The sequence below is a fragment of the Heptranchias perlo genome, chromosome 34 (assembly GCF_035084215.1).
Source record: "Heptranchias perlo isolate sHepPer1 chromosome 34, sHepPer1.hap1, whole genome shotgun sequence".
In the NCBI taxonomy this organism is placed as follows: domain Eukaryota; kingdom Metazoa; phylum Chordata; class Chondrichthyes; order Hexanchiformes; family Hexanchidae; genus Heptranchias; species Heptranchias perlo.
The window spans coordinates 16,372,083-16,397,305 of NC_090358.1; the positions used below are offsets into that span (position 1 = coordinate 16,372,083).

General features: G+C 41.8%; 1 protein-coding gene across 6 annotated transcripts in view; it reads right to left on the bottom strand.

The window, feature by feature from the left end:
* Positions 1-25,223, bottom strand: part of tcf12 (transcription factor 12) — a 227,946-nt gene that overhangs the window by 86,547 nt on the left and 116,176 nt on the right. For all 6 annotated transcript variants that reach the window (XM_067971516.1, XM_067971514.1, XM_067971515.1 and 3 more), the window contains exon 6: positions 3,043-3,107. In XM_067971516.1, coding sequence (XP_067827617.1) covers positions 3,043-3,107 — 65 coding nt within the window. The remainder of the gene's footprint in view (positions 1-3,042; positions 3,108-25,223) is intronic.

The window sequence follows — 25,223 nt, forward strand, 5'->3', positions numbered from 1 at the left end:
TCAATCTTAAACACAGTTAGATCTAAAAAAAAATTTTTTTACAAACACATCAATACAATTTATCAAAGGGAACTTTTCTCATGGTGGGAAAGAGAATAAAACCAGGGAATGGTGCCGAGACCAGTGTACAATTTTCTTCACGATGATCTCACAAGCCGGTGGTGCAGTGGCAATAGTGTTAGTATGTTTGACAAACATTTTGACGAAAAATGGTGCCCGTTTTATGGTAAATTACAAATTATGGTAAACTGATAAACTACCTACCAACAGGTTTGGTTTCTTATGCACAATTGTGATTTCTATAGTACACTACCACATTGGTGTCTAAGTTATTATAATGCTTAGAGCTAAAATCACAATGCAGCTCTTCCTTCAAAGTGCCAGACTGAGTTTATAATGAGCAACTGCAAGGCAAGTCAGAAGAAAGGAGCAGCATCCTCCAATCACAGACACAGAAGAACCTTAAAGTTGAAAATACTTTCAGATGAATCAAAATGATATTTGCATTGTTGTATTGTTAGTACTTACAACAAATGAAAGCAAATAAACTAGTTGAAGAGTTACAATAACTGGATATTTCTGTGAAGCTGTGTTGCATCGTCTTCGGTCTATAGAAACTCTGGTTCAGTTTCAAAATTTGACATTCTAGGCTATTACAATTACTTAGGAAGAGCCGAAAGGTAGCAAAGTCTAACTTTCTGCTTATCGGTAAAATCAAAATAATATTAAATATCAACAACAGTGCTATAGTAGAATGGCATGAACTGGACCCAAGTCCTCCATCCAGGACTGTCAAATTCCATGTTCTCTTTGGCTGATCTAAGCAATGTTTGGTGAAACTTTGAGGACAGATGTATAAAGCTGTTCATAGTTGCTATGGAAATTATCCAGAGTCTTGAGAGGATGTTCCCTTCCTGTCACACAATAATGTAGAGACACTCGGGTTACCCTAGCGCAGTTGGCTTCTGACATGTAGTTCGTCATGCAGCCAGGGACAACACCAAAGCAAGCTTGACAGATTTTCCAAGGCCATCAGCCAGAAGACACTTTTTTAACCTCTTTTCCATCAATTTCAAGGGCACAGAGCCAAAAAGAAAAACTAGCCATAATCTCACCCAGTGGCCACAAGGATGGCTGGGGTGAGAAGTAGAGAGGTTCACACAGATATAGTATGGGGTGCTCTTCTGAGGGTTATGATACATTGTTCGGAAAATTTATTCTGCAATGAAAGTTTATTCTGCAACTGGCTGTGCTATACCCGCCATAATAGTGTTCAGAGAGATTTGGATCTTTTAAGTAACTGGCCCAGCAGGTGGTTGATGCAGTTCAATGTGGGTTAATATAAAATAATTAGTATGAAAGCAAGCAACCAAAAGTAGTATGTGGTGAACAGAAGAGTCATACAACATGCTGATAAAGAAAGAGATCTAGGCTATAGTAGCTAAATCTATGAAGCTGTCAGTCCAATACGCGACTGCAACAAAGTACAGAGTTTCATCACAGATGGACAGTGTACAAAAGAACGACCTAATTGAAGTTTTAGGATTGTGATAGGGATTCATAAAATTGATCACGGCAATTTGACCATTAATGCAAAAGAGGGCAGAGGTTTAAAATTAGGATGTTAGGAGAAAAGGTAAGTCAGGCAGAAAAATTATACACAAAGTAATTGACTTGGAGAATAAGTTACCAAGAAGGGCATCTTATCTACGAAAACCTCGGACATCACAAGCAGTCTATGCTTTAATAAGAACTTAGCAGAGCAGAAACAATTGTGCTTTTGTCTATAACATCTGCTGCGTATTTGGGGGTGGAGCAAAAAGACAAGATGACCCTTACTCAATGGGGTCTCAGAGGGAGAGCTGCTGCAACAAATGTTTTCCGATGGAGCTGGTTTTGCACAACTGTATAAGCTAAGATAACTACCATCAGTTCTTCAAAATGAAATGGGTATGATAACCACATTTGAGCATCTTGTAGTACAGGTCATCAATTTCTGAGAGTTGGTATCACCACAAATTACTGTAAACACTACTCATAGTTTAACAAATTTCTGAGGTCTTTGCAGAATATATTTAAACCTTTCCATGGTTTAACCATTTGTAAAATGCAGAAACATTTCTGCAAGAAAAAATAAATTGCATTTGTAGAGTGACTGTGACTTCCCAAAGCACCTCATGGCCAACGGATTCCTTTTGAACTGTAGTCAGTTATGTGGGCAAACAAAAGATGCATACATTCTGAAAATTTTGATGGTTTTTCAGTAATAGGTTTAATTTAAAACAAAACTTGTCTAAATATAACAGGCAAAAAAGGTTAAAAACAAGGGATAATAAGATTCTGATTTGTTAGCACACTGGACTTCTAACTAGATTGCAGTTTGAACCCCTCTTTACGTCAGGCTCTTTCATAAAGCACGTTTTGTTTCTGTCAAAAACTTAACACAGATATCCTTTAACATACTGCAAGTGCACTTTTGTGCAGTGGAACTAAGGAGTGGCACTAAATACACTGGTCAAGATATATACAAGCTGGATAGTCTTGCCTTTTCTAAGATACTACGGGTGTTACATAGAATTACATGAAATGTACAGCACAGAAACAGGCCATTCGGCCTAACAGGTTCATGCTCCACACGAGCCTCCTCCTTCAAACCCTGTCAGCATATCATTCAATTCCTTTCTTTCTTATCTATTTATCCAGTTCGCCCTTAAATGCATCCATGCTCGTCGCCTCAACTACTCCTTGTGGGAGTGAATTCTACATTCTAATCACTCTTTGGGTAAAGAAGTTTCTTCTGAATTCCCTATTGGACTTATTAGTGACTATCTTATATTTATGGCCCCTAGTTCTGATCTCGCCTGCAAGTGGACATATCTTCTCCATGTCTACCTTATCAAACACTTTCATAATCTTGAAGACTTCTATCAGGTCACCCTTCAGGCTTCTCAACATACTGTAGTACTAATACAGAGTACTAATATTTGCAAGAACAAATAATGTCAAAATGCACATCAGGAAAAGTGAAAAGCATAAACTTACTTGACATACTGGTATCCCTGGATCTCTGCTGTATGTCGGAAGGACTCCCCTCTCTGAAACTTTTCCTAGAAACAAACAAAATCAAATTTAGGACTGCATGCAAGTAGAATGCAAGACCATCCTGCAGGTACAGATTACGGAATAAAGCAGAAGCATCTTTCAGATATGCAAGACATCTTGATGCACAACACTTTGAGTAATGATCCCCAAATGTAAACTTTATGACACAGAATATATCTTTTTAAAAATATGTTGCTTTTCTAATGGTTGTATTCCATACCAAAATTCAGTACATTGCAAGGCTAATGCTTGAATACTTGATGAAATTTAATTGGAATATTTAGTTCAACTGAAGGCATTGCAAGTTACATGTAGCTTTGCAAAATCAAACATTTAATCACAATCTCTACAAAAAAACTACTGAATGGATAATTAGAACAAAATTTTATTTCACTAATTTTGACTGAGATGGAGGTAGATTAAGCAATGTATCTGTGGAAGAAGTGTGGTTGATGAACTGTCATATCTCTCTTTATGGTATACTTTCTCAAGTTCTCACCTTGTCTCAGTGGTACCACTTATGCCTTGCATCAAAAAGTGGTGTGTAGGATCAAGTACCATTATGGTTTTGAACACGTAGGGGTCGATTTTCGGATGTCCGAGCGGTCATGGTGGTGGGGGGGGGGCTGCTAAAATTCGGGATTCCCGGGGCGGGTCCGGAGCCCGGCTCCAACCTGCCCACTTCCAGGTTCCCCAATGATGTGCTTAGATGCACACGCAGCCCTTGTATACAGACTCCCACCGGCAATTAAAGCCGGCGGGATCCCACTTAAACCAATTAATTAGATAGTTCAGGTCATTTGCAGACCTGATTGGGAGGATATTTTAGGAGGGGTGGGATTTTCATCTCAACTGAGCGTGTTTCCCATACTGGGGGAAACACTCCAAGTTGAAATAGATGTGTTGCAGCCACCAGCCTATGGGAGCTGCAAAGGTCCATTTGACAGGTTGGGGGAGGTTGGGGGGGGGTGGGGGGGGCGGGGAAGGGGGGAGACCCTCACTCATTGCAGGAGGCCACTCTGTCACTTGGGACAAAGTTTGGCCTGCACCACCCTCCTGCTAACACAAAAATTCACCAACTTGGAACCTCAACTCTGGTGTGCAGACACATTTACCTACCTTGCAGACCCCATCAAAACGTACATCTTCCGGATGGGGGCCGCCATAGCTGCAGTCATGACATCATCGGAGGACGAACAGCATCACCAGCCTCGTCGGCCACACCGTCCACCTCTGACACGTGGAGCTCCACAACACAGTGCTGTGACACATCCACCTGCACAGCAGGAGGGAGGCAACCGCAGAGAGAGATGCGTCTCAGAAGGCACCACCCTTGCCACAGGGTCCACAGACCGAGGCTCAGCTTCCTGGTCCTCTCTGAGGAGCAGTGCACACGGAGGCTTAGAGTCACGCGACATGCAGTCGTGGACATCTGCAGCCTCCTTGATGCCGAGCTGCTCCCGGCTGGCCTGAGCACCATCTTCTTACCTGTCACTGTCAAAGTCACCACTGCCCTCAACAACTTCTCCTCCGGATCCTTCCAGGGTGCCATTGGGGACATCGCCGGCATCTCTCAGTCGTCTGCACAAAAGAGCCCTGCAAATACACTTACACCCACTCTGCAGTGACACAGTGGGTGGCATCAGGTGTGGGTCTTCATGGTGATCCTCAGGAAGGGGAATTATTGCACAAACCAGACAAGATTTGCAAAGACATGGCAGTAGTGGTGATAACAAATTTTAATATGCTTGGCAAAACAAACAAAACTAAATGAAAAACATGACATTCTGTCATACACCCTTGTGCATCCCCTTTGTGCTCACAAAACCTTAGCCTTACGTTTACAGGAACCCCGATGTGGTGCTACCCCTGTGGCTTCAGCAGAGGTAGTGGCAGGTTGCTCTTGTCCATGCCCCGACTGACGAGATGCTTTGCGCGGACGGCCTCTGGGTTTCGGAGCCTGTGAGGGCCCCTCCAAAAGACTGCTCTACCTGCACCTGCACAGGGGCAGACTCTGCCACCTGGAAAGGAGGCATCATTGGGGGTACTGGTTGAGAGGGGGGCAACGGGTGAGACATGGGAGCGCTTAGAGTGGCATCCCCACTTCCATGTCCCCTTTCACCATCATCCCTTTCCTGGGCCTTCTGGCATCTCTTCTATCAAGGAAAAACACAGAGGAGTGATTGAGTGATGGTTGCATAGTGACCCGCTGTATGCATTGGTGTGGGTGGGGGTGACCGTGAGGGAGATGCACGGGAGGGTGCGTGTGAGACATAGCCATGAGATTGTATGAGGATTGGGTTGCATGGTAGTGTTCGAATGGGAACTGTGGCGGTGAGTATGTGCAGGCAAGGTGAGGATGATGGTTGAGTGGATGTGAGGAGTGATGCGAGAGCGTGGTGGCAGTGCAGAAGGAGTTGTGTGGTGGTGGAGGAGGTGGTGATGTGGAAGAATGCGTAAGTATACTCATTTTGGCTGACCTGGTTAGATCATTAAAGCGCTTCCTACACTGGACCCAGGTTCAGGAGATGTTACTGCTGCTGCTGACCTCCTCTGCCACCTCGAGCCAGACCTTCTTGGTGGCAGAGGCAGGCCACTTCCTCCCATACGCTGGGAAAAACGTTTCCATCCTCCTCCTCCTGACCCCATCGAGCAGCACCTGGAGTGAGGAGTCTGGAGAACCTTGGAGCAGCCTTGCCTCTGGGCTGCTCCATGCTGCCAATTTGGTTCTTTGCTGCAGCAGGCACATTGGAGGACTGCCCCTTTAAATAGGGCTCCTCCTGCTGTCAGCCTGTGACGCGGGTGCGCAGTGCACCCGCTGCGCAGGTCTGGAACGGGAAACCCGGAAGCACGCATGAGTACATTCAATTAGGCTGCGATCTCGTGCGGAGCACCCCGATTTCACTGGGCGCATTACCCACGCACCCAGTTGACCCCCCACTGCCAACCCGCCTCCCTCCTAATATTGGGCCCGTAATATAGGCTGGCACTTCAGTGCAGTACTGAGGGAATACTGCACTGTTGGAAGTGCAGTCATTTCAAATGAGTCATTAAACCGAAGCCCTGTTTGCTTGCTGAGGTTAATGCAAAAGTTCCCATAGCACTATTCGAAAAGCAGCATGTTCTCAGTGTGTCCTGGCCAAAATTCCTCCCTCAACCAACAAACTGATTATCCGATCATTAATTCATTTGCTGTGTGTGGACCTTGCTGTGCACAGATTGGCTACCATGTTTGCTCACATAACAGTAACTGAACTTAAAAAGTAATTAATTGGTTTTGAAGTGCTTTGGGACGACTTGAAGATATGATAAGACACTATATAAATGCAAAGTTCTTTCTTATATTCTTATCAAGGTCCTCCTTACATGTGGGATAAAACTGATGCTTCAGAGTCACCAACTATTAAATTATTTGTTGTATAAAATGATCCAACTCCACAAAACACAAATGGGAAAAAAAACTCCCAACTCCAATACTCATCACTTTCAGGTCAAACACAAGTAGTTTTACGACTTTTATCTACTTTTTAAATAAACTATTGAATGTACATTTCATATCACAAATAATAAAACCTGTTTACAGTTATAATCCAAGCACAAAACTTCATACATAATTTGAACTATGCTTTTATAGTTTATAAGTCAAAATTGTTAAATTAGTTCAGTGTAATTTAGATATTTTATCTCCGGAAAGGTTTTTTTTCCAAGAAGGGGTGGGCCACCTTTTTCAAATCCTTTTCAGCCAGGTGACACTAGAACAAAGGCTCATCTGCAAAGTAGACTTATGGAGACCTAAAAATGGCAGATCTCACCAGTAAAAAGGCCTCCAGAACAATTCTCTGGTCAGCTACCATTGAAGCGAGGGGTACCTGAATTATTTTCACTCTTGCACACAGATTTCAGCATCTTAAGTGAAAGGCTTTGTACTGATAAGGTAAAAGAGGCAGTCTCTTCATCCCACCTCACTCCCAATACTGAGAAAATCAGGTCACCTTTTAGCAATCCCACAAAGCATTATTGCCTGATGATATAAATATGCTCTTGGCTGCCACAAACACACACAGCCCAAACCAAGGCTATGCATCTTGGTAGAGTATAAATAGAAAGAAATGGGGGTAAAGACATCAAAATGTGTTAAAAATGAGCATTACAGTACAATAGTTTAAAACATGAGTAAATATCTGTTCCCCCTATTGGGGGAGGATGCAAAAATTTAGGCTGTTCGTCCTGCTTTTTTCTTTTCTATTTCCCAGAAACATACCTGAAAAATGCCCAACGCTCAAAAGATTTCTAGCCTTTCTTTCTCAGTATAGACACAGGAAACACTTCTGTTATGACTTGAGGACACAGAATTTGTATTCTGTATCATTTCCTGCATAGCTACTCTCCATTTCTCAAGGAACTTACTAGCAAAGCAATCTGGCTTAAAAAGGGCCATGAAGCACAAAACAAACACATAAAATACACAAGTTAGCAGAATAATTTGAAACAACATGAATCATGTTGCCCACATTAACCAGAATCAGCAATTTTTCTGTAAGAGTATAAATTGTGGACAATATGATAAACAGCTCTGACAAACAGATACACTATCCTTGGCAGTCATTACACATTTACACAAGGAGGCCAAACATAAACAAAAAGAGAATGCTTAAATTCAAAGTAAACATTTCAATATTTAGAATTTGAATTTACGGTCAAGTCAGAAAATGTTTGAAACTACATTTACGATTTTATTCGTCTGTCATAGCACATTTTGAATAACTGCTATTAGTTCACAATAGCAATTTACATTACCCCCCAACAGAAACAACAAAAACAACTACTTGGTACAACACTTTTTAAACTCAACATTTGTTCAGGTTTCCGACTGATAGTAATATAATTATACCGTCACATCTGCATTAAATACCGTTGTGCAGCAATGCATGCTCAAGCCTGAAATGCTATGTTGAATCTGTGCAATGCTTTCGATTAAATGACAAATTTTGGTGATATCCTGGCATTCTGTTACATTTATACTGACATTTCAGAGTTTAAACTTAAACCAATTTTCCAAACACGACCTTTGATTGAACATAAACGGGAAGTCAATCTTCATTGTTAATCCAGTATCGGGAGCCATATTATGCAAGAAAAAGTAGGTTACTGTGGAATATATTTCTAACTGTAGCATCAATTGATGTTCTGTTAGTCATGAATGCTAACATGCAAAAATTGACACTTCCGACTACACAAAAATATTACATTGAACATCTTTTAGGTAAATGACATGCTTAACAAAATTGAAAATCTTAACCTCCTTACTATTTAAACATTAACAACTGCATTTATATAGTGCTTTTCTAATCATAGAATGGTTACAGTGCAGAAGGAGGCCATTTGGCCCATTGAGCCTGCGCCATCAAATGTCCAATGGAACTTCAGATGCATATTCAGATGAAACTGGATACAGTATTAGATGGGGTGACCAAAACCTTGAGTTTTGAGGATCTTAAAAGATGGAGAGGTAGAGAGATTTAGGGAAGGAATTCCTGAGCATGGAACTTAGGTGGCTGAAGGCATGGCCGCCAATAGTGGAGCGAAGGGTGGGAGGTGAGGGTGCATTTTCACGAGAGCAGAGAGCTCTGGAAGTGTTGTAGACTGGACTGGAAGTTACAGAGATAGGGTGGGGGGCTAGGCTATGAAGGGATTTAAACACAAGGACAAGAATTTTCAATTGAAAGTTTTGGAAAATTAGGAGCCAATGTCGGTCAGCAAAACAGGAATTATGGGTGGGCTGGACTTGGTGCAGAGGTTTTGATGAGCTAGAGTTTACACAGCATGAAGGATGAGAGACACTCAGGTCTTCATTGGAATGGACAAATGCGGAACGCGGGTTTCAAAATGACAGTTTCAGCAACAGATGGGTTTAGGCAGGGGCAGACATCCCCACAAATATATATGCATAAAAATACATATTATAGCTTTATAAATGCTTTAGGCAGAATTGCTGTAGAGGAAAGACTGTTTGAGGAGGACACCTACTGATATACTAGCACTATGCCATAGAGTGGTACAATGTGGATATGCATCCATGATCCCTCAGGTGGTAGGATTCTAATCTTGGCCATACCATCAGGAAGAGATAGTAAGTGTACTCCAGATGCTTTCTCATAGGAAGAGGAAGGAGAAAAATCACGAAATCAAGAAAACCTGTGCTACTCCCGGTAAATGAATAGTATTGGGAGAGATCTGGAAATAGGTTACCTTCTATTAGAATCACAGAAAGGTTACAGCACGAAAGGAGGCCATTCGGTCTATCAAGTCTGCGCTGGCTCTATGCAAGAGCAATCCAGCTAGTCCCACTCCCCGGCCTATCCCTGCAGCCCTGCAAATTTTTTCCTTGCAAGTACTTATCCAGTTCCCTTTTTGAAGGCCGTGAATGAATCTGCCTCCACAATCCCATTGGGCAGTACAATCCAGATCCTAACCACTCGCTGTGTAAAAAAGTTCTTCCTCACATCACCTTTGGTTCTTTTGCCAAACACCTTAAATATATGTCCTCTGGCTCTTGACCCTTCCGCCAATGGGAACAGTTTCTCTCTATCTGCTCTGGCTAGACCCTTCATGATTTTGAATACCTCTATCAAATTTCCTCACAACCATCTCTGTTCCAAGAAGAACAACCCCAGCTTCTCCAGTCCATCCACGTAACTAAAGTCCCTCATCCCTGGAATCATTCTCCTAAATCTCTTCTGCACCCTCTCTAAGGCTTTCACATCTTTTCTCAAGTGCAGGACTCACAACTGGACACAATACTCCAGTTGTGGCTGAACCAGTGTTTTATAAAGGTTCATCATGACTTCCATACTTTTGTACTCTATGCCTCTATTTATAAAGCCCAGGATCCCGTATGCTTTTTAAAAAAAAAATCACTTTCTCAACCTGTCCTGCCACCTTCAACGATTTATACACATATACCCCCAGATCCCTTTTTTAGGGCTGTGCCCTCTAGTTTATATTGCTTCTCCTCGTTCTTCCTACTGAAATATATCACTTCCCATTTTTCTGCATTAAATTTCATCTGCCACATATTCACACATGCCACCAGCCTGTCTATATCCTCTTGAAGTCTATCACTATCATCCTCACTGTTCACTACATTTCCAAGTTTTGAGTCATCTGTAAATTTTGAAATTGTGCCCTGTACACCCAAGTTCGAGTCATTAATATATATCAAGAAAAGCAGTGGTCCCAGCACCAACCCCTGGGGAACACCATTGTACACCTCCCTCCAGTCCGAAAAACAACCGTTCACCACTACTCACTGTTTCCTGTCACTCAGCCTATTCTGTATCCATGTTGCTACTGCCCCCTTCATTCCATGGGCAATCTTGATGACATGCCTACCATGCGGCACTTTATCAAACACCTTTTAAAAAGTCCACATCAACTGCATTGCCATCATCTACCCTCTCCGTCACCTCATCAAAAAACTCTATCGAGTTAATTAAACATGTTTGCCTTTAACAAACCCGTGCTGGCTTTCCCTAATCAATCCACCCTCATCCAAGTGACTGTTAATTCTGTCCCAGATTATCGTTTCTAAAAGTTTCTCCACCACTGAGGTTAAACTGACTGGCCTATGGTTGCTGGATTTATCCTTACACCCTTTTTTGAACAAGGGTGTAACGTTTGCAATTCTCCAGTCCTCTGGCACCACCCCCGTATCTACGGATGTTTGGAAGATTATGGCCAGTACCTCCGCAATTTCCACCCTTACTTCCCTCAGCAACCTAGGATGCATCCCATCCGGACCGGGTGACTTATCAACTTGGAAAGGCTAGTAGCTAGCCTTTCAAGTACATCTTCTTTATCAATGTTTATCCCACCCAGTATCTCAACTATATCTTCTTTTACTGAGACTCTGGCAGCAGCATCTTCCTTGGTAAAGACAGATGCAAAGTACTCATTTAGTACCTCGGCCATCCCCTCTGCCTGCATGAGTAGATCTCTTTTATGGTCCCTGATTGGCCCCACCCCTCCTCTTACTACCCTTTACTGTTTGCATGCCTGTAGAAGGCTTTTGGATTCCCTTTTATGTTGGCCGCCAGTCTATTCTCAGACTCTCCCTTTGCTCCTCTTGTTTCCTTTTTCACTTCCCCTCTGAACTTTCGATATTCTGCCTCATTCTCACGTGTGTTATCAACCTGTCATACGCCCCTTTTTTCCATTTCATCTTACTCACTGTCTCATTTGTTATCCAGGGAGCTCTGGTTTTAGTTGCCCTACCTTACTGCCTTATGGGAATGTGCCTAGACCGTACCTGAACCATCTCCTCTTTAAAGGCCGCCCATTGTTCAAATATAGTTTTGCCTGCCAATTTGATTCCAATTTACCCGGGCCAGATCTGTTCTCATCCCATTAAAATTGACCCTCCTCCAACAGAGTATTTTTACTTTAGAGTGATCTGTGTCCTTTTCCATAGCTATTCCAAACCTTATGATACTATGATCACTGCTCCCCCACTGACACTTGTTCCACCTCATTCCCTAGAACCAAATCCAATAATGCCTCCTTCCTCGTTGGGCCAGAAGCGTACTGGTCAAGAAAGTTAACCTGAACACATTTCAAAAATTCCTCACCCTCTTTGCCCCTTACATTATTGTTGTTATCCCAGTCTATATTAGGATAGTTGAAGTCCCCAGTTGTCACTACTCTTATAGCTTTTGCACCTCTCTGTAACTTCCCTGCAAATTTGCTCCTCTACATCCTTCCCACTAGTTGGTGGCCTATAGAATACACCCAGTAGTGTAATGGCACCTCTTATTTCTTAACTCTAACCAAATAGATTCTGTCCTTGACCCCTCCAGGACATCCTCTCTCTCCAGTACTGCAATATTCTCCTTAAATGAATACTGCCACCCCCTCCTCCTTTCTTTCCTTCCCTATCTTTCCTGAACACCTTGTATCCAGGAATATTTAGTACCCAATGCTGCCATTTTTTGAGCCAGGTCTCCGTTATCGCCACGACATCGTATTCCCATGTGGTTATTTGCACCTGCAGCTCACCAACCTTATTTACCACGCTTTGTGCGTTTACACACAAGCACTGCAAACCAGTCCTAGACTTTCTTGTACTCTATCTGATCCCACCTAATACTGTACTATTACTTGCTCTAGTGCTATCTTTCTCTTCCGATCCTTTGTGCCCCTTGTTCTTCCTTTCCAATGCTACATCCTGGTGCCCATCCCCCTGCCAAATTAGTTTAAAACCTCCCACAGCGCGAGCGAACCTCCCCACGAGGACATTGGTCCCAGCTCCGTTGAGGTGCAACCCGTCCGGTCTCAATGCCCCAGGAATCGAAAGCCCTTCCTCCTGCACCATCTCTCCAGCCACGCATTCATCTGCTCTTCTCTCTAAGCAAGCAAACTGTGTTCAGTGGTATAAAAACAGAAAATGCTGGAGGCGGTCAGCAAGTCAGGCAGCATCCGCGGAGAAGGAAACAGAGTTACCGTTTCAGGTCAAAGACCTTTCGTCAGAGGTTTGACCTGAAACATTAACTCTGTTTCTTTTTCCACAGATGCTGCCTGACTTGCTGAGGTTCTCCAGCATTTTCTGTTTTTATTTCAGATTTCCAGCATCCACAGTATTTTACTTTTGATTTTGTGCTCAGCAGTGGTTGAGTTGATTAAAAACAAAACCAATTTTTTTAAAAAAGGGTGAAGGGGGTTCTTTTAAATAGACAAGCACTTTTGGAGCAGCTGCTACTCTCACTGATATACAACAATGAAAAAGTTAACTATTTTCCACATTCGGAAGAAAAATTGATATATTAAATATTAAAATGCTTTACCAAACCTCCAGTTAGTTTAAATGAGGAAAGGAAGTTTCATGTTCACCACTTACTTTGTTATTTAAGAGGAGGCATAAGGCTCTCACTATTTTCTAATTTCTCTTGTGGAACAAAGAATTTGTATCATGCTTAGCTTAATTATATGTATAGTACTAAATTATGTGGTGTGGCTGATTTAGTACCTTCTGTTTGGTTGTCAACATGCAGTCACTAATGGGAAATTAATCTTAAAAACGGATGGTCTTCCTGAAAATGTATAACAATTTTTCTTGGTGAGGAGATAAAGACTATGTGCTACTTATATCACAGTGTGATAATGCTTTGATGCTATTTAAGAGCGTGTTAATGCAAAACAGTTTTGGATGCTCAACATCAAAGTGGCAATATAATTTCGGAGTTCACAAAAGCCATGGTATGCAAGGCCCTCTCATACCAGTTTGAGTTTTTACTGAGTGCAGTAAAAAAAAATCCATTTCTATATCACCGTATCACATCATCTAATTGTCTCGAAGTGCCGTATACAATTAATTACATTGGAGTGCAGTGACTGCTGTTACAAAGGCAAATTTGGCCACCTTAACCCTTGGATGAGGTCGTTGGCGTCGTTCGTCCTTCAATATCAAAGACAGACAGAATATCATCTCATGTTTTGCAGTGAGTGTTCTTTGTTGACTGATCAAAACTATTTTTGCTCAGAATGAGTGTTTGCAGATTCAACAGTGGGTCCCGGATACACCAGGTTGGGAATCTTGATTTTTCAAGCGAAACTTCCTCAGATTGTGTTTATATTCAGCATCAGCAATGCGACGAACCTCATAGTAATCTTGGATGAGGTAGAAATGTTTGAGAGGACACCAGGAGAACTCCTCACTCTTCTTTAAGCATGAAAATGAGAATTTATATTTGCATTTAACTTAAATACCAACACAACAACTTGCATTTATAGTTACCTTCCTCAGACTTTGCCTTTAAGGTAGAAAAGCGTCCCAAGGTGCTTCACAGGAACATAAATCGGCAAAAATTGACAACAAGCCAAAAGGAGGAGATATTAGGACGGGTGACCAAAAACTTGGTTGAAGAGGCAGGTTTTACAGAAGGTCTTAAAGGACGAGAGGGAGATTCAGGGCTCAGGACTTCAGAACTCAGGGCCATTACGGCTGAAGGAAATGGTGGGGGGTGGGGGGGTGGCGGTGGAAGGGAGTGGGGTTGCACACGGCCAGAGTTGGAAGAACGCAGAGTCCTTAGCAAGGCTGGAGGAGGTTAAAGAGATAGGGAGGGGCAAGGCCATGGAGGGATTTGAACACAAGGATGAGAACTTTAAAATTGGTGGACCAGGAGCCAATGTATCTCAGCGAGCACAGGAGTGATGAGCGAGTATGACTTGGTGCAGGTTAGAGTTTTGATAAAGAAAAAAGGCAAATAGCAATCTAGAAAGAATATTAAACATAACAGATATAAGACTGATTGCAGATTAGATATTTAGGAATACATGCATATCTTCTATCGATATTTGAGTTGAAATACTTATTCTGTGAACCTTGCCCTAGCTATCTAAGCTCCTATGTGGTAAATGAAGCACCCCAATGGAAGGGTTCAGTGTTCTCCCTTAAGCGGCTGAAATGTGAACTTTCCAAAAATTCTAAATTTGCATTGTGATAAGATGCACAAATTCAGCATCCCCATGGCTAGACACAGGCTGGTTAGTGACTGCAGCTGCTTAGAGAGATCAATCCAGGGTTTTCATTCCACGACTCCGTTACTTTTGTGAAATCATCAGAATGTCGTGTTTGTTTAATAATCTAACAGAGTACATGTGAAACGAATGGTACAGCAGTTTTAACAAAAATTTAGAAAACAGATAGATATAAAACTCGGACTCTGTGTTGACTGGACTGTTTCTGCACAATCACATCTGGTGAAGTAGTTCAGCTGTTTCTGCAGGCAGATAAAACTGTGCTATTCTGCAGACTATATGATGTGAGACACCCCAAAAAACATTAGTAATGTTAAATGACATAAAATGGCATTTTAAAGAATTAAAGCATTTTTCCCTCCAGGATAAAAGAACGTACACACTACCAAGAACATCAAAGAACAGTGTAATGTGGCACAGGGCGAATACACAGGAAAAAGTGTCCATCTGGAACAAAAATGGAAATTGGTTTTAAAATTCTGATTGACAATTACAAGCAGTTTGCACATAAGTCTGAAACCTAGTTAAAATACAGTTTACTGTCTTACCAGAACATTACCTCAACATGTCATTTCCTACACTACACGAGAAAAACACTCGCCCTGATGTTTCAATATGTAACTGAACCATACACACCAGAAGGTTCCAAGTCAGATTCTTTGTTGACTTAATCGATGTCAGTCAGGGTGGCATTAGCAGTGCCACAATTGGTCTCACTGCCCTTGGGCTAAGGAAGGGAGCCGGAAAAAGTGTCAGCCAGAATTCCTGCTCCCAATTGCTACTGTTGGAAATTACACGACAACAAAATCAGACTCGGCTGCGATGCCCCTGCAGTCAATCGTCCTGCTGATGCTCACCGCTTGGGTTCACGCATTAAGAATGGCCACGTGGGTGAGGTATGAGAGCATGAGCTAGGAACGTGGGCCAGGGCGGGGGGGAAGGGGGGGGTGCAGAACTGACACTAGGGGAAGAAGTGGGCAGGATTTTTTTTTAAAAACATGTCTATTTCAACTTTTGAGTGGTAATCCAAATTTTATAAATGAGGGACCCGGTTTCTATATAATTGTAACAGATCTTCAATTTTACTTTAAGTTTTCTGCCAATAAATATTCCAAGCCCATTACTGGCTACAGTGAAGATGTTAACTCTCTGGTGCCAGCAAGCACAGCTGCTGGACGAATGCACCCTCTACCCTCCTTTCCATGCCAAATTATTCATTCAGCCAGGAACAATGAGAAAGCAGAGCAGGAAAAGCGCCAAGTACAACACACAGTAAGATTAGCAATAAACTGAAGGGTCCCTGCAGAGGTCAATGACAAAACAAGTTTTCAACTGTAATCACTACTTTGACCTAACCTTTAGCTCATCTATAGCACCCCATTATAACTCTAGCTGCCTTCCTGTGACAATCATAAGCTCACTGTATCCCCAATTTTTTCAGTTTTCATTTTGAATCGCCAACATTGCCTTAACATTACTATTTTTAACAAAACACTGCAGTAACCATGCAATACATAAAGCACAAAGACAGAATTACAGATATCAATGTCACTGATTTTGGCCCAACATACAAGTACGCATGGAAGCCCAAATCCAGCAGAGTACATGTGGAAGTCTAATTTCTGCACACACGTTAGTTGGAGGATTATATATTCTAGGTATCTTTCCCCCTTACTTCCAAACACTCAGTATGCCAGTAGCTTGACTGCACAGATAAGGATGCACTCAGTTGTGGTCAATGCTTGTGCGACATCACAGCCACACAGTACAAAAGGTACTGGACACAAAATTACAGGGCCATTACCTCCAAAATAAAATGAAAAAAGTGCAGCTTTAAGAAAAATTGTACCTTGCAGATAACAATGTAGAAAGGCACCACAAAAATATTTTCATCATAAATGCGAAGTACAAAATATTATTAGGTATAACAAGAATAAGTGCAGTCTTTTTAAAATGTAGTTGTTTTGGCTTAAAGTAACTAACACCATATTTAAAAAGTATTTTGTTTTTTAAAACAAGTATATACAGATGCTCAAAATGACTATTTTTTCCAGAAGTCAACTTAACTAATTTGCTTTAAAAAAACAAAAATCACAGCCTTGTGGTGGAATTCTGATTTTTAATGATATGTAATTTAGTAAAACTCCTATTAAGCGGATTGAACACAAATTGGCTAATATGTATGTGAATTTTAAATTTAAAAAAAATCAATTACCAAACGCTAATCTGTAAAAGGAAAAATTCAAGGAAAAAATGCAACAAGTGACAACCAAGCCACTTCCACAATATTCAAATTGCTCAAAATAAATGTTTTCAAGATGTTTGTATGAGTGAGCCAAGCAGCAAAACTACAATGAATAAGTTCATGCTACAATTATGCCTATGACTGTTCAAGAAAAATAGTAATCTTGTATTGCTTCCACTTTTTTTCAGCACTTTTTTTTAATAAACCTCAATTTTAATTACTTTGCATGGAATAGCTAGCATTGGTGCTTTCATGCCACACACCACCATCTATCTACACTGATTAATTAGATATCCAGTCTGTGAGTCATAGTTTCCACAACACTAAATTCAAACTTCCGTCAGCATTTACTTTGTGCAGTGAAGGTTAATGCAGCCGGAGGCAATACACTTCAGATTACCTCCTTAGAATTGCTGTGTCCATTAAAGTTATCTTCCAAAAGCCATCTGAGGTATATTCTTTCACTTAAACTCGTGACATGCAAGTTGTTTTAAAAAAAAACAGATCTTATATTTCATTTGATTTGGCTCGCACTTGCAAATTTTTTTAAAACTGTGCATTAGTTTTAGTACAACCAAGAAGCCACTACTCTGTCGCGGTGTTTGCGGATGGTAGAAAACCTGCCCAGCATTATAATTCTCATTTGTTCAGTGACTGTGAAAAATGCCATCCAAGCAGGGAAGAAAATGCGTATTCAACATATATGATAAAGCTTTTTTTTATTGTAAAAACAGAAGGAAAATGATTAAAACGAAGAGTTCTAAAAGAGCAAGCAGGCTCCCCAGACTCCACTTGTGACAGTCTTGAACATCTACAAAGAATATAGGAACAGGAGGTGGCTATTCACTCCCTCAAGCCTGTTCTGCCATTCAATTAGATGATGGCTAATCTTCTACCTCAACTCCATTTACCCACCATTGCTCTACGTCCCTTCATATTCTTATCCAACAAAAATGTATCGGTCTCAATCTTCAAAATTTCAATTGACCCAGCCCACTAATGTCCTTTAGGGAAGGAAACCTGCCGTCCTTACCTGGTCTGGCCAAATGTGACTCCAGACCCACAGATATGTAGTTGATTCTTAACTGCTCTCTGAAATGGCCTAGCAAGCCACTTAGTTGTACAATCCCACCACAAAAAAAGACAGAAGAATAAAATCGGACGGACCACCCAGCATCGGACATGATAAAGGCAAACCAACCCCAGTCAGCCCTGCAAAGTCCTTCACACTAACATCTGGGGACTTGTGCCGAATGGGAGAGCTGTCCCACCAACTAGTCAAGCAACAGCCTGACATCGCCATACTCACAGAATCAGTTAGTCAACATCCCAGACTCTTCCATCACCAACCTTGGGTACGTCCTATCCCACCAGCAGGACAGATCCACCAAGGGTGGCATCACAGTAGAATACAGTCAGGAGGTAGTGGCCCTGGGAGTCCTCAACACTGACTCCGGACCCAGTGAAATCTCATGGCATCAGGTCAAACATGGGCATGGAAACCTCCTGCTGATTACAACCTACCGCCCTCCCTCAGCTAATGAATCAGTACTCCTCCATGTTGAGCACCACTTGGAGGAGGCACAGAATGTAGTCTGGGTGGGGGACTTCAATGTCCATCACCAAGTGGCTCGATAGCACCACTCCTGACTGAGCTGGCCGAGTCCTGAAGGACATAGCTGCCAGACTGGGCCTGTGGCAGGTGCTGAGAGAACCAACACGAGGGAAAAACCTACTTGACCTCGTCCTCACCAATCTACCTGCCGCGGATGCATCTATCCATGACAATATTGGTAGGAATGACCACCCCACAGTCCTTGTGGAGACGGAGTCCCATCTTCACTCCGAGGGCACTGTTCATTGTGTTGTGTGCCTACCACTGTGCTAAATGGGATAGATTCATAGCAAATTTAGCAGCTCAAAATTGGGCATCCGTGAGGCACTGTGGGCCATCAGCAGCAGCAGAATTGCATTCCACCACAATATGTAATCTCATGGCCCGGCATATCCCTCACTCTACCATTACCATCACGTCAGGGGGTCAACCCTGGTTCAAGTGAGGAGTGAAAAGAGCTTGCCAGGAGCAGCACCAGGCGTACCCAAAAATGAGGTGCCATCCTGGTGAAGCTACAACACAGGACCAGATGCATGCTAAGCAGCGGAAGCAGCACGCTACAGACTGAGCTAAGTGATCCCACCAATGGATCAGATCAAAGCTCTGCAATCCTTCCACATTCAGTCGTGAATGGTGGTGGACAATTAAACAACTAACGGGAGGAGGAGGCTCCGTGATCATCTCCATCCTCAATGATGACGGAGCCCAGCACGTGAGTGCAAAAGACAAGGCTGAAGCGTTTGCAACCATCTTCAACCAGAAGTGCCAAGTGGATGATCCATCTCAGCCTCCTCCAGAGATCCCCATCACAGAAGCCAGTCTTCAGCCAATTCGATTCACTCCATGTAATATCAAGAAACAGCTGAGTGCACTGGATACAGCAAAGGCTATGGGCCCTGACAACATCCCGGCTGTAGCACCGAAAACTTGTAATCCAGAATTAGCCAAGCCTCTAGCCAAGCTCGTCCAGTACAGCTCCAACACTGGCATCTACCCGACAAAGTGGAAAATTGCCCAGGTATGTCCTGTCCACAATAAGCAGGACAAATCCAATCCGGCCAATTACCACCCAGTCCACTCTCAATCATCAGCAAAGTGATGGAAGGTGTCATCGACAGTGCTATCAACTGGCACCTACTCACCAATAACCGGCTCGTTGATGCTCAGTTTGGGTTCCACCAGGACCACTCTGCTCCAGACTTCATTGCAGCCTTGGTCCGAACATGCACAAAAGAGCTGAAATCCAGGTGAGGTGAGAGTGACTGCCCTTGACATCAAGGCAGCATTCAACCGAGTGTGCCACTAAAGTGCCTGGGTAAAACTGAAGACAATGGCAATCAGGGGGAAAATTCTCCAGTGGCTGGAGTCGTACCTAGCACAAAGATGGTGGTGGTAGTTTGAGGCCAATCATCTCAGCCCCAGGACATTGCTGCAGGAGTTCCTCAGGGCAGTGTCCTAGGCCCAACCATCTTCAGCTGCTTCATCAATGACCTTCCCTCCATAAGGTCAGAAGTGGGGATGCCCACTAATGATTGCACAGTGTTCAATTCCATTCGCAACCCCTCAGATAATGAAGCAGTCCTTGCCCGCATGCAGCAAGCCCCGGACAACATCCAGGCTTGGGCTGATAAGTGGCAAGTGACATTCGTGCCACACAAGTGCCAGGTAATGACCATCGCCTATGAGAGAGAGTTTAACCACCTTGACATTCAATGGCATTACCATCGCTGAATCCCCCACCATCAACATCCTGGGGGGGTCACCATTGACCAGAAACTTAACTGGACCAGCCACATAAATACTGTGGCTACAAGAGCAGATCAGAGGGGTATTCTGCGGCGAATGACTCACTTCCTGACTCTCCAAAGCCTTTCCACCATCGACAAGGCACAAGTCAGGAGTGTGATGGAATACTCTCCACTTGCCTGGATGAGTGCAGCTCCAACAACACTCAAAAAGCTCGACACCATCCAGAACAAAGCAGCTTGCTTGACTGGCACCTCATCCACGACCTTAAACATTCACTCCCTCCACCACCAGCGCACCGTGGCTGCAGTGTGTACCATCTACAAGATTCACTGCAGCAACTTGCCATGGCTTCTTTGACAGCACCTCCAAAACCCGTGACTTTTACCACCCAAAAGGACAAGGGCTGCCAGCATATGGGAACACCATCTGCACGTTCCCCTCCAAGTTACACACCATCCTGGCTTGGAAATATATCGCCGTTCCTTCAACGTCGCTGGGTCAAAATCCTGGAATTCCCTGCCTAACAGCACTGTGGGAGTACCTTCACTACACTGACTGCAGCGGTTCAAGATGGCGGCACACCACCACCTTCTCAAGGGCAATTAGGGATGGGCAATAAATGCTGGCCTTGCCAGCGATGTCACATCCTATGAATGAATTTTTTAAAAACTGCCTTTTGGAGGTGAGTTTCCAGATTTCTATTACTCATTGTGTAAAAACATGCCTTCTTGTTCCGGAGTCCATCACCAGGGAAATAGTTTGTATGTATCTATCCTATTCAATCTCATTATCATTTTAAGACCAATTAGATCACTCCTCAATGTTCTAAAATCAAGGGAATACAAACAAAGTTTATGCAACCTGTCCTCATAATTTAACCTCATAATTAGGAAATGCTTGGAAGTAATCAAGAATGGCTCGTTACCAACTTTCTATCTTGTATATAAGTGCCCAACCTCCATTCTGATGAGAGCCAAGATTAGGAACCTAAGGTTGGGGAATTTGTGAGCCAGAACCTGTATCTTACTGCTCTGTGGCCATCACATTGCTGAAAAGGGACATACCTTTAATGGTCACCAGGCAATAGCCAGGGTCTCCAGGAATTTGAGTGTCTCATTGGATACTGAACACTGCTGGAACTATAATGCAGTATTTATATCTACTTTTAAACAATTTGATACATAAAAATGTATAATTCCAAATATAATCACAGGAGGATGTCAGTGCTTACACATTTACATCAGATTCTATGACAGTAAAGAATGGTCTAAGCATTTAGATGAATGGGCATACTGAATGTAAACATTCAGACTTGACATCTTAATGTATTGGAATAGTTGGTGTAAAGAGAAAAGGAAATATTACTAACTACATTTTTCAATTATCTTGATAAAAACATCATGTCTAGTACATTGTTTATACTCCCACTTTAAACCACTATGGAAGTTGGCATAAAGTACATCCAATTCAAAACTGCTACTACACTATGAAAACTGCTTTCCAACTCTCTTCAACACATGATTCTTTCTTTAGCCTGATAATGTCTTTGCATCTGTTTCATTCGGGAATAAAGGGACAGGCTTGCAGTTACTCAGGATCCTTTGTGACCAACATAACAGATTCAGATACAGATTAAACCCCTAACTACCTCACTGTAATGTTTATAAGAATTAGTCTAATTGGGCACATTATTGACAGTCGTGTTTTTGAAGTAATTTTTCTTCTGTTTAAACGGCCACATTTGTTATATCCAAGTCTGCTACGTCACAACTGAACATTTGAAAATGATTAAAAGCTTTCAATGCTGCCATCACTGCAGCAACATGATTATTAAAAGTTCTAAAAATAGAAGATAAATTAACTGTTTGGTAATTGTACATTTGATCTAACTTAAACGACAAAGAAACATCAAACAGTTAGAATAATCTCAGAGCTTCAAAATACCACTTGACAGTTTTTCCTACCAAGCAGCTATATTTTTTACATCATAATCTGAACAAGCTTTTTGTACCCCATGCACGGAATGAATTAAAACATTCTCTTTTTTGAGAAGAAGGAGGAAGAAAGGAAATCCACTTGTATAAGTGTACATGGAAGTGCCCTGCATCCTCTCCTATGAACCTGCAATCCCCTACCACAATGAATTACAGTGAAGCTAGAGGCGAAATTGTATCTATATATGACAATCCATTATCCTTGTCAAGTTAATGTTCCATGTTGAGCCATATGGCATGGGTACACATTCAACAAAGGAAATTCCTCAAACTTGTTACAATCAGCACTTGCAGTCATCCAAAAAAACTGACAAACAGCTTTATTGTGTTTTATGCATTTTTGTTAATATCCATGACAAAAACAGGAAACAGGACAGGAAAAAGGGGGAGGAATGTGTGGGGGAGCTGGGTACAAATGCAGATGGTGAACATTTAACAGACACGCACCAAGTTCCTAGTAAACTGGTACTCAATTGTAATTAGGTCAAATCTCTTGATACAACAAAACAATACCAGATTTATTTGCAGCACAGTACTAACATAGGGTAGCTGGTCAAATTTGCTGAATAATATAAAATGCAACAGTTTTGCTATTAAAAATATTTCATGCAACATACATACATTATATATACACACACATACATTTTATATGCACTGTACGCACTACACATATTAATTGCTTCCCAAGAGGATTATACAATTAGCTGCTGGGAGTCTGGAATTTCACAAGCAAATCTTAAGCCACACGAGTAAATTTCTAAGTGTCTATTACAAACTATGTATAAATTTTAATTTAAAAAATACAATCAGTTTACATGCAAACCAATTAGGCAATCCAGATTAACCAACAGCTCAAAAGAAATACACATTTCCTATCGATTGTTGATTCATATTTTTTAATTAGAAATTTGTAATTGATCCTCTGTAGCTCACTAATTTTAAAAAATCGTCATTATATGCATTATGTGCAGGTCAAAGATAAAATTAAGAACTCCCAGAAGCCTATTGTACCTGACAGTAGACCTCACATCAAGCGTTTCTGGAGCCTACAACTAGAGCAGAACTTCATTTCAGCCCCCGCAGTGACAACAATAAAATGCTGAGAAAACACACTATCGAATCCTGAACTCAGCATCAATTTCTGTTAATTACAGCCTTGTCAGCAACGTGATTATTCAAACTGCTCATGCAAATGTTAATGAGTCCTTATTTGCATATTTATTTTTTTCCTTTGTTGAAATGTCATTGATTATTACATTCTACGATGATGAATGCTACTGCTGATGTGCTCTGATATGTAATTAGTCATTAGGTGGAATGAATAGATCAATTATGAGAAAGGTCCAGGATTAAGCAATATAAAACAAGGGGATGGAATGCTAGGACTTCTTAAAAATTCTGAAGGGAGGAAGAAATCCCTTCAAATCAGAGAAAGCCATTTGCATCTTGCTCCCATAAAGTAACTGGTTATTGCAAGGAACTAAAAAGCTTCAATCTGCATCATAAAATTGCTGCATAAGCTTTTAAAATATAGCTTTCGCCACCCCTCAGTATGCCTATGCACACAGTTTAGAGCTTTTTTGTCAGCTATCCCTGAAAATTGGTTCCAAGACTGTAAAATTACTTTTCCATACCAGTAATGCAAATAAAATAAGACTTAGACCTTTCAATCCTTCACCGTTTCAGGGAAAAGACTAATTTGGCCTTTAGAGCCTCTGACTGTTACTATCCTCCAGCCAACACGAGCTATTCACGGACAACGAAAAAAAAACATTACTGCAGACCAGATGGGAACATTCCACATGACCAAACCAATCAATCACCTCCATGGGGCGCAGGTGCAACACAGCCGTGCGGCAACACACCATTTCACAGTCTATCGGGCACAAACACATGGTCACCAATCAACGGCACCCTGAGGACCTCAGAAAGGGGGAGGCTCTCTCGAGTTTTACTGGTCCATGCCTGATGACTTCATAATCACACATCATTTCATTCACTGGAGGATACAAACTAGCAAACTAATAACCTTCCACTGGAAATGGTCATGTTGTGCATATTAATAAAGTGCTGATGATAGTGAAGCAATTGACACTCTTCCTTGTAATCTATCTACAGCATACAAGATTCACAGCAGCCTATGCATAACATAGTAAGCACTATGCCTCAGGAAGGATACTCCATTCAGACTAACACTAATTAAAACCTTCATAAAACATCAAAGCTTTGAACCCAAAATAAAAACAATGGAACAATAAGGCAGGAGGGAAGAATCAAAAAGGTCACAAATTTCATGCCAACTATAATCATGCACCCAAATCCATACTCTGCTGCAACTAAATCATTTCTATAACTATTGAGAAGAGTAAAACAGGAAAATATAAAAGCAAATTAATCTAGTGTAAACCTTCACACATATTGCAGTTAAATTAATGGAATAAGGAGGCCACTTATTGGAAGGTAAAAAGTGGGGTAGAGGAGCAAAAAGATCTGAGAATACAGAAACATAAATCACTAGAAGTAGCAACATAACATTGATAAGGCCAATAAAGAGTGCAAACAAAGTCCTGAGGTTCTGGAGGAATAGAATACAAAAGCAGAAAGGTAATGTTAAATTTACATAGAACTTGGTCAGGCAACACTTGGGGTACTGTTCTTGTCTCAAAAAGAATATTAATGCGCTGGAGAAAGCGCAGAAAAGATTTACAAGGATGTTACCAGGATTAAAATAACGCAGCTATCAGGATAGATTGAGCGGAGAAAGGGGAAAGGGGTGCTCTTTTTTTCTGGAAAAGAGACCCGATAGGTCTTTAAAATTTAAAAGGGGTTTGATAGGGTAGATGAGCAAAAACCTTCCACGTCGGTGAGTCCAGAACATGGAGCCATGAATATAATATAGTCACTAACAGAGCAAATAAAAAATTTAGGGAGGAATTTCCTTACGAAGAGTGGTGAAAATATAAACCTCACTGCCACATGGAGTGGT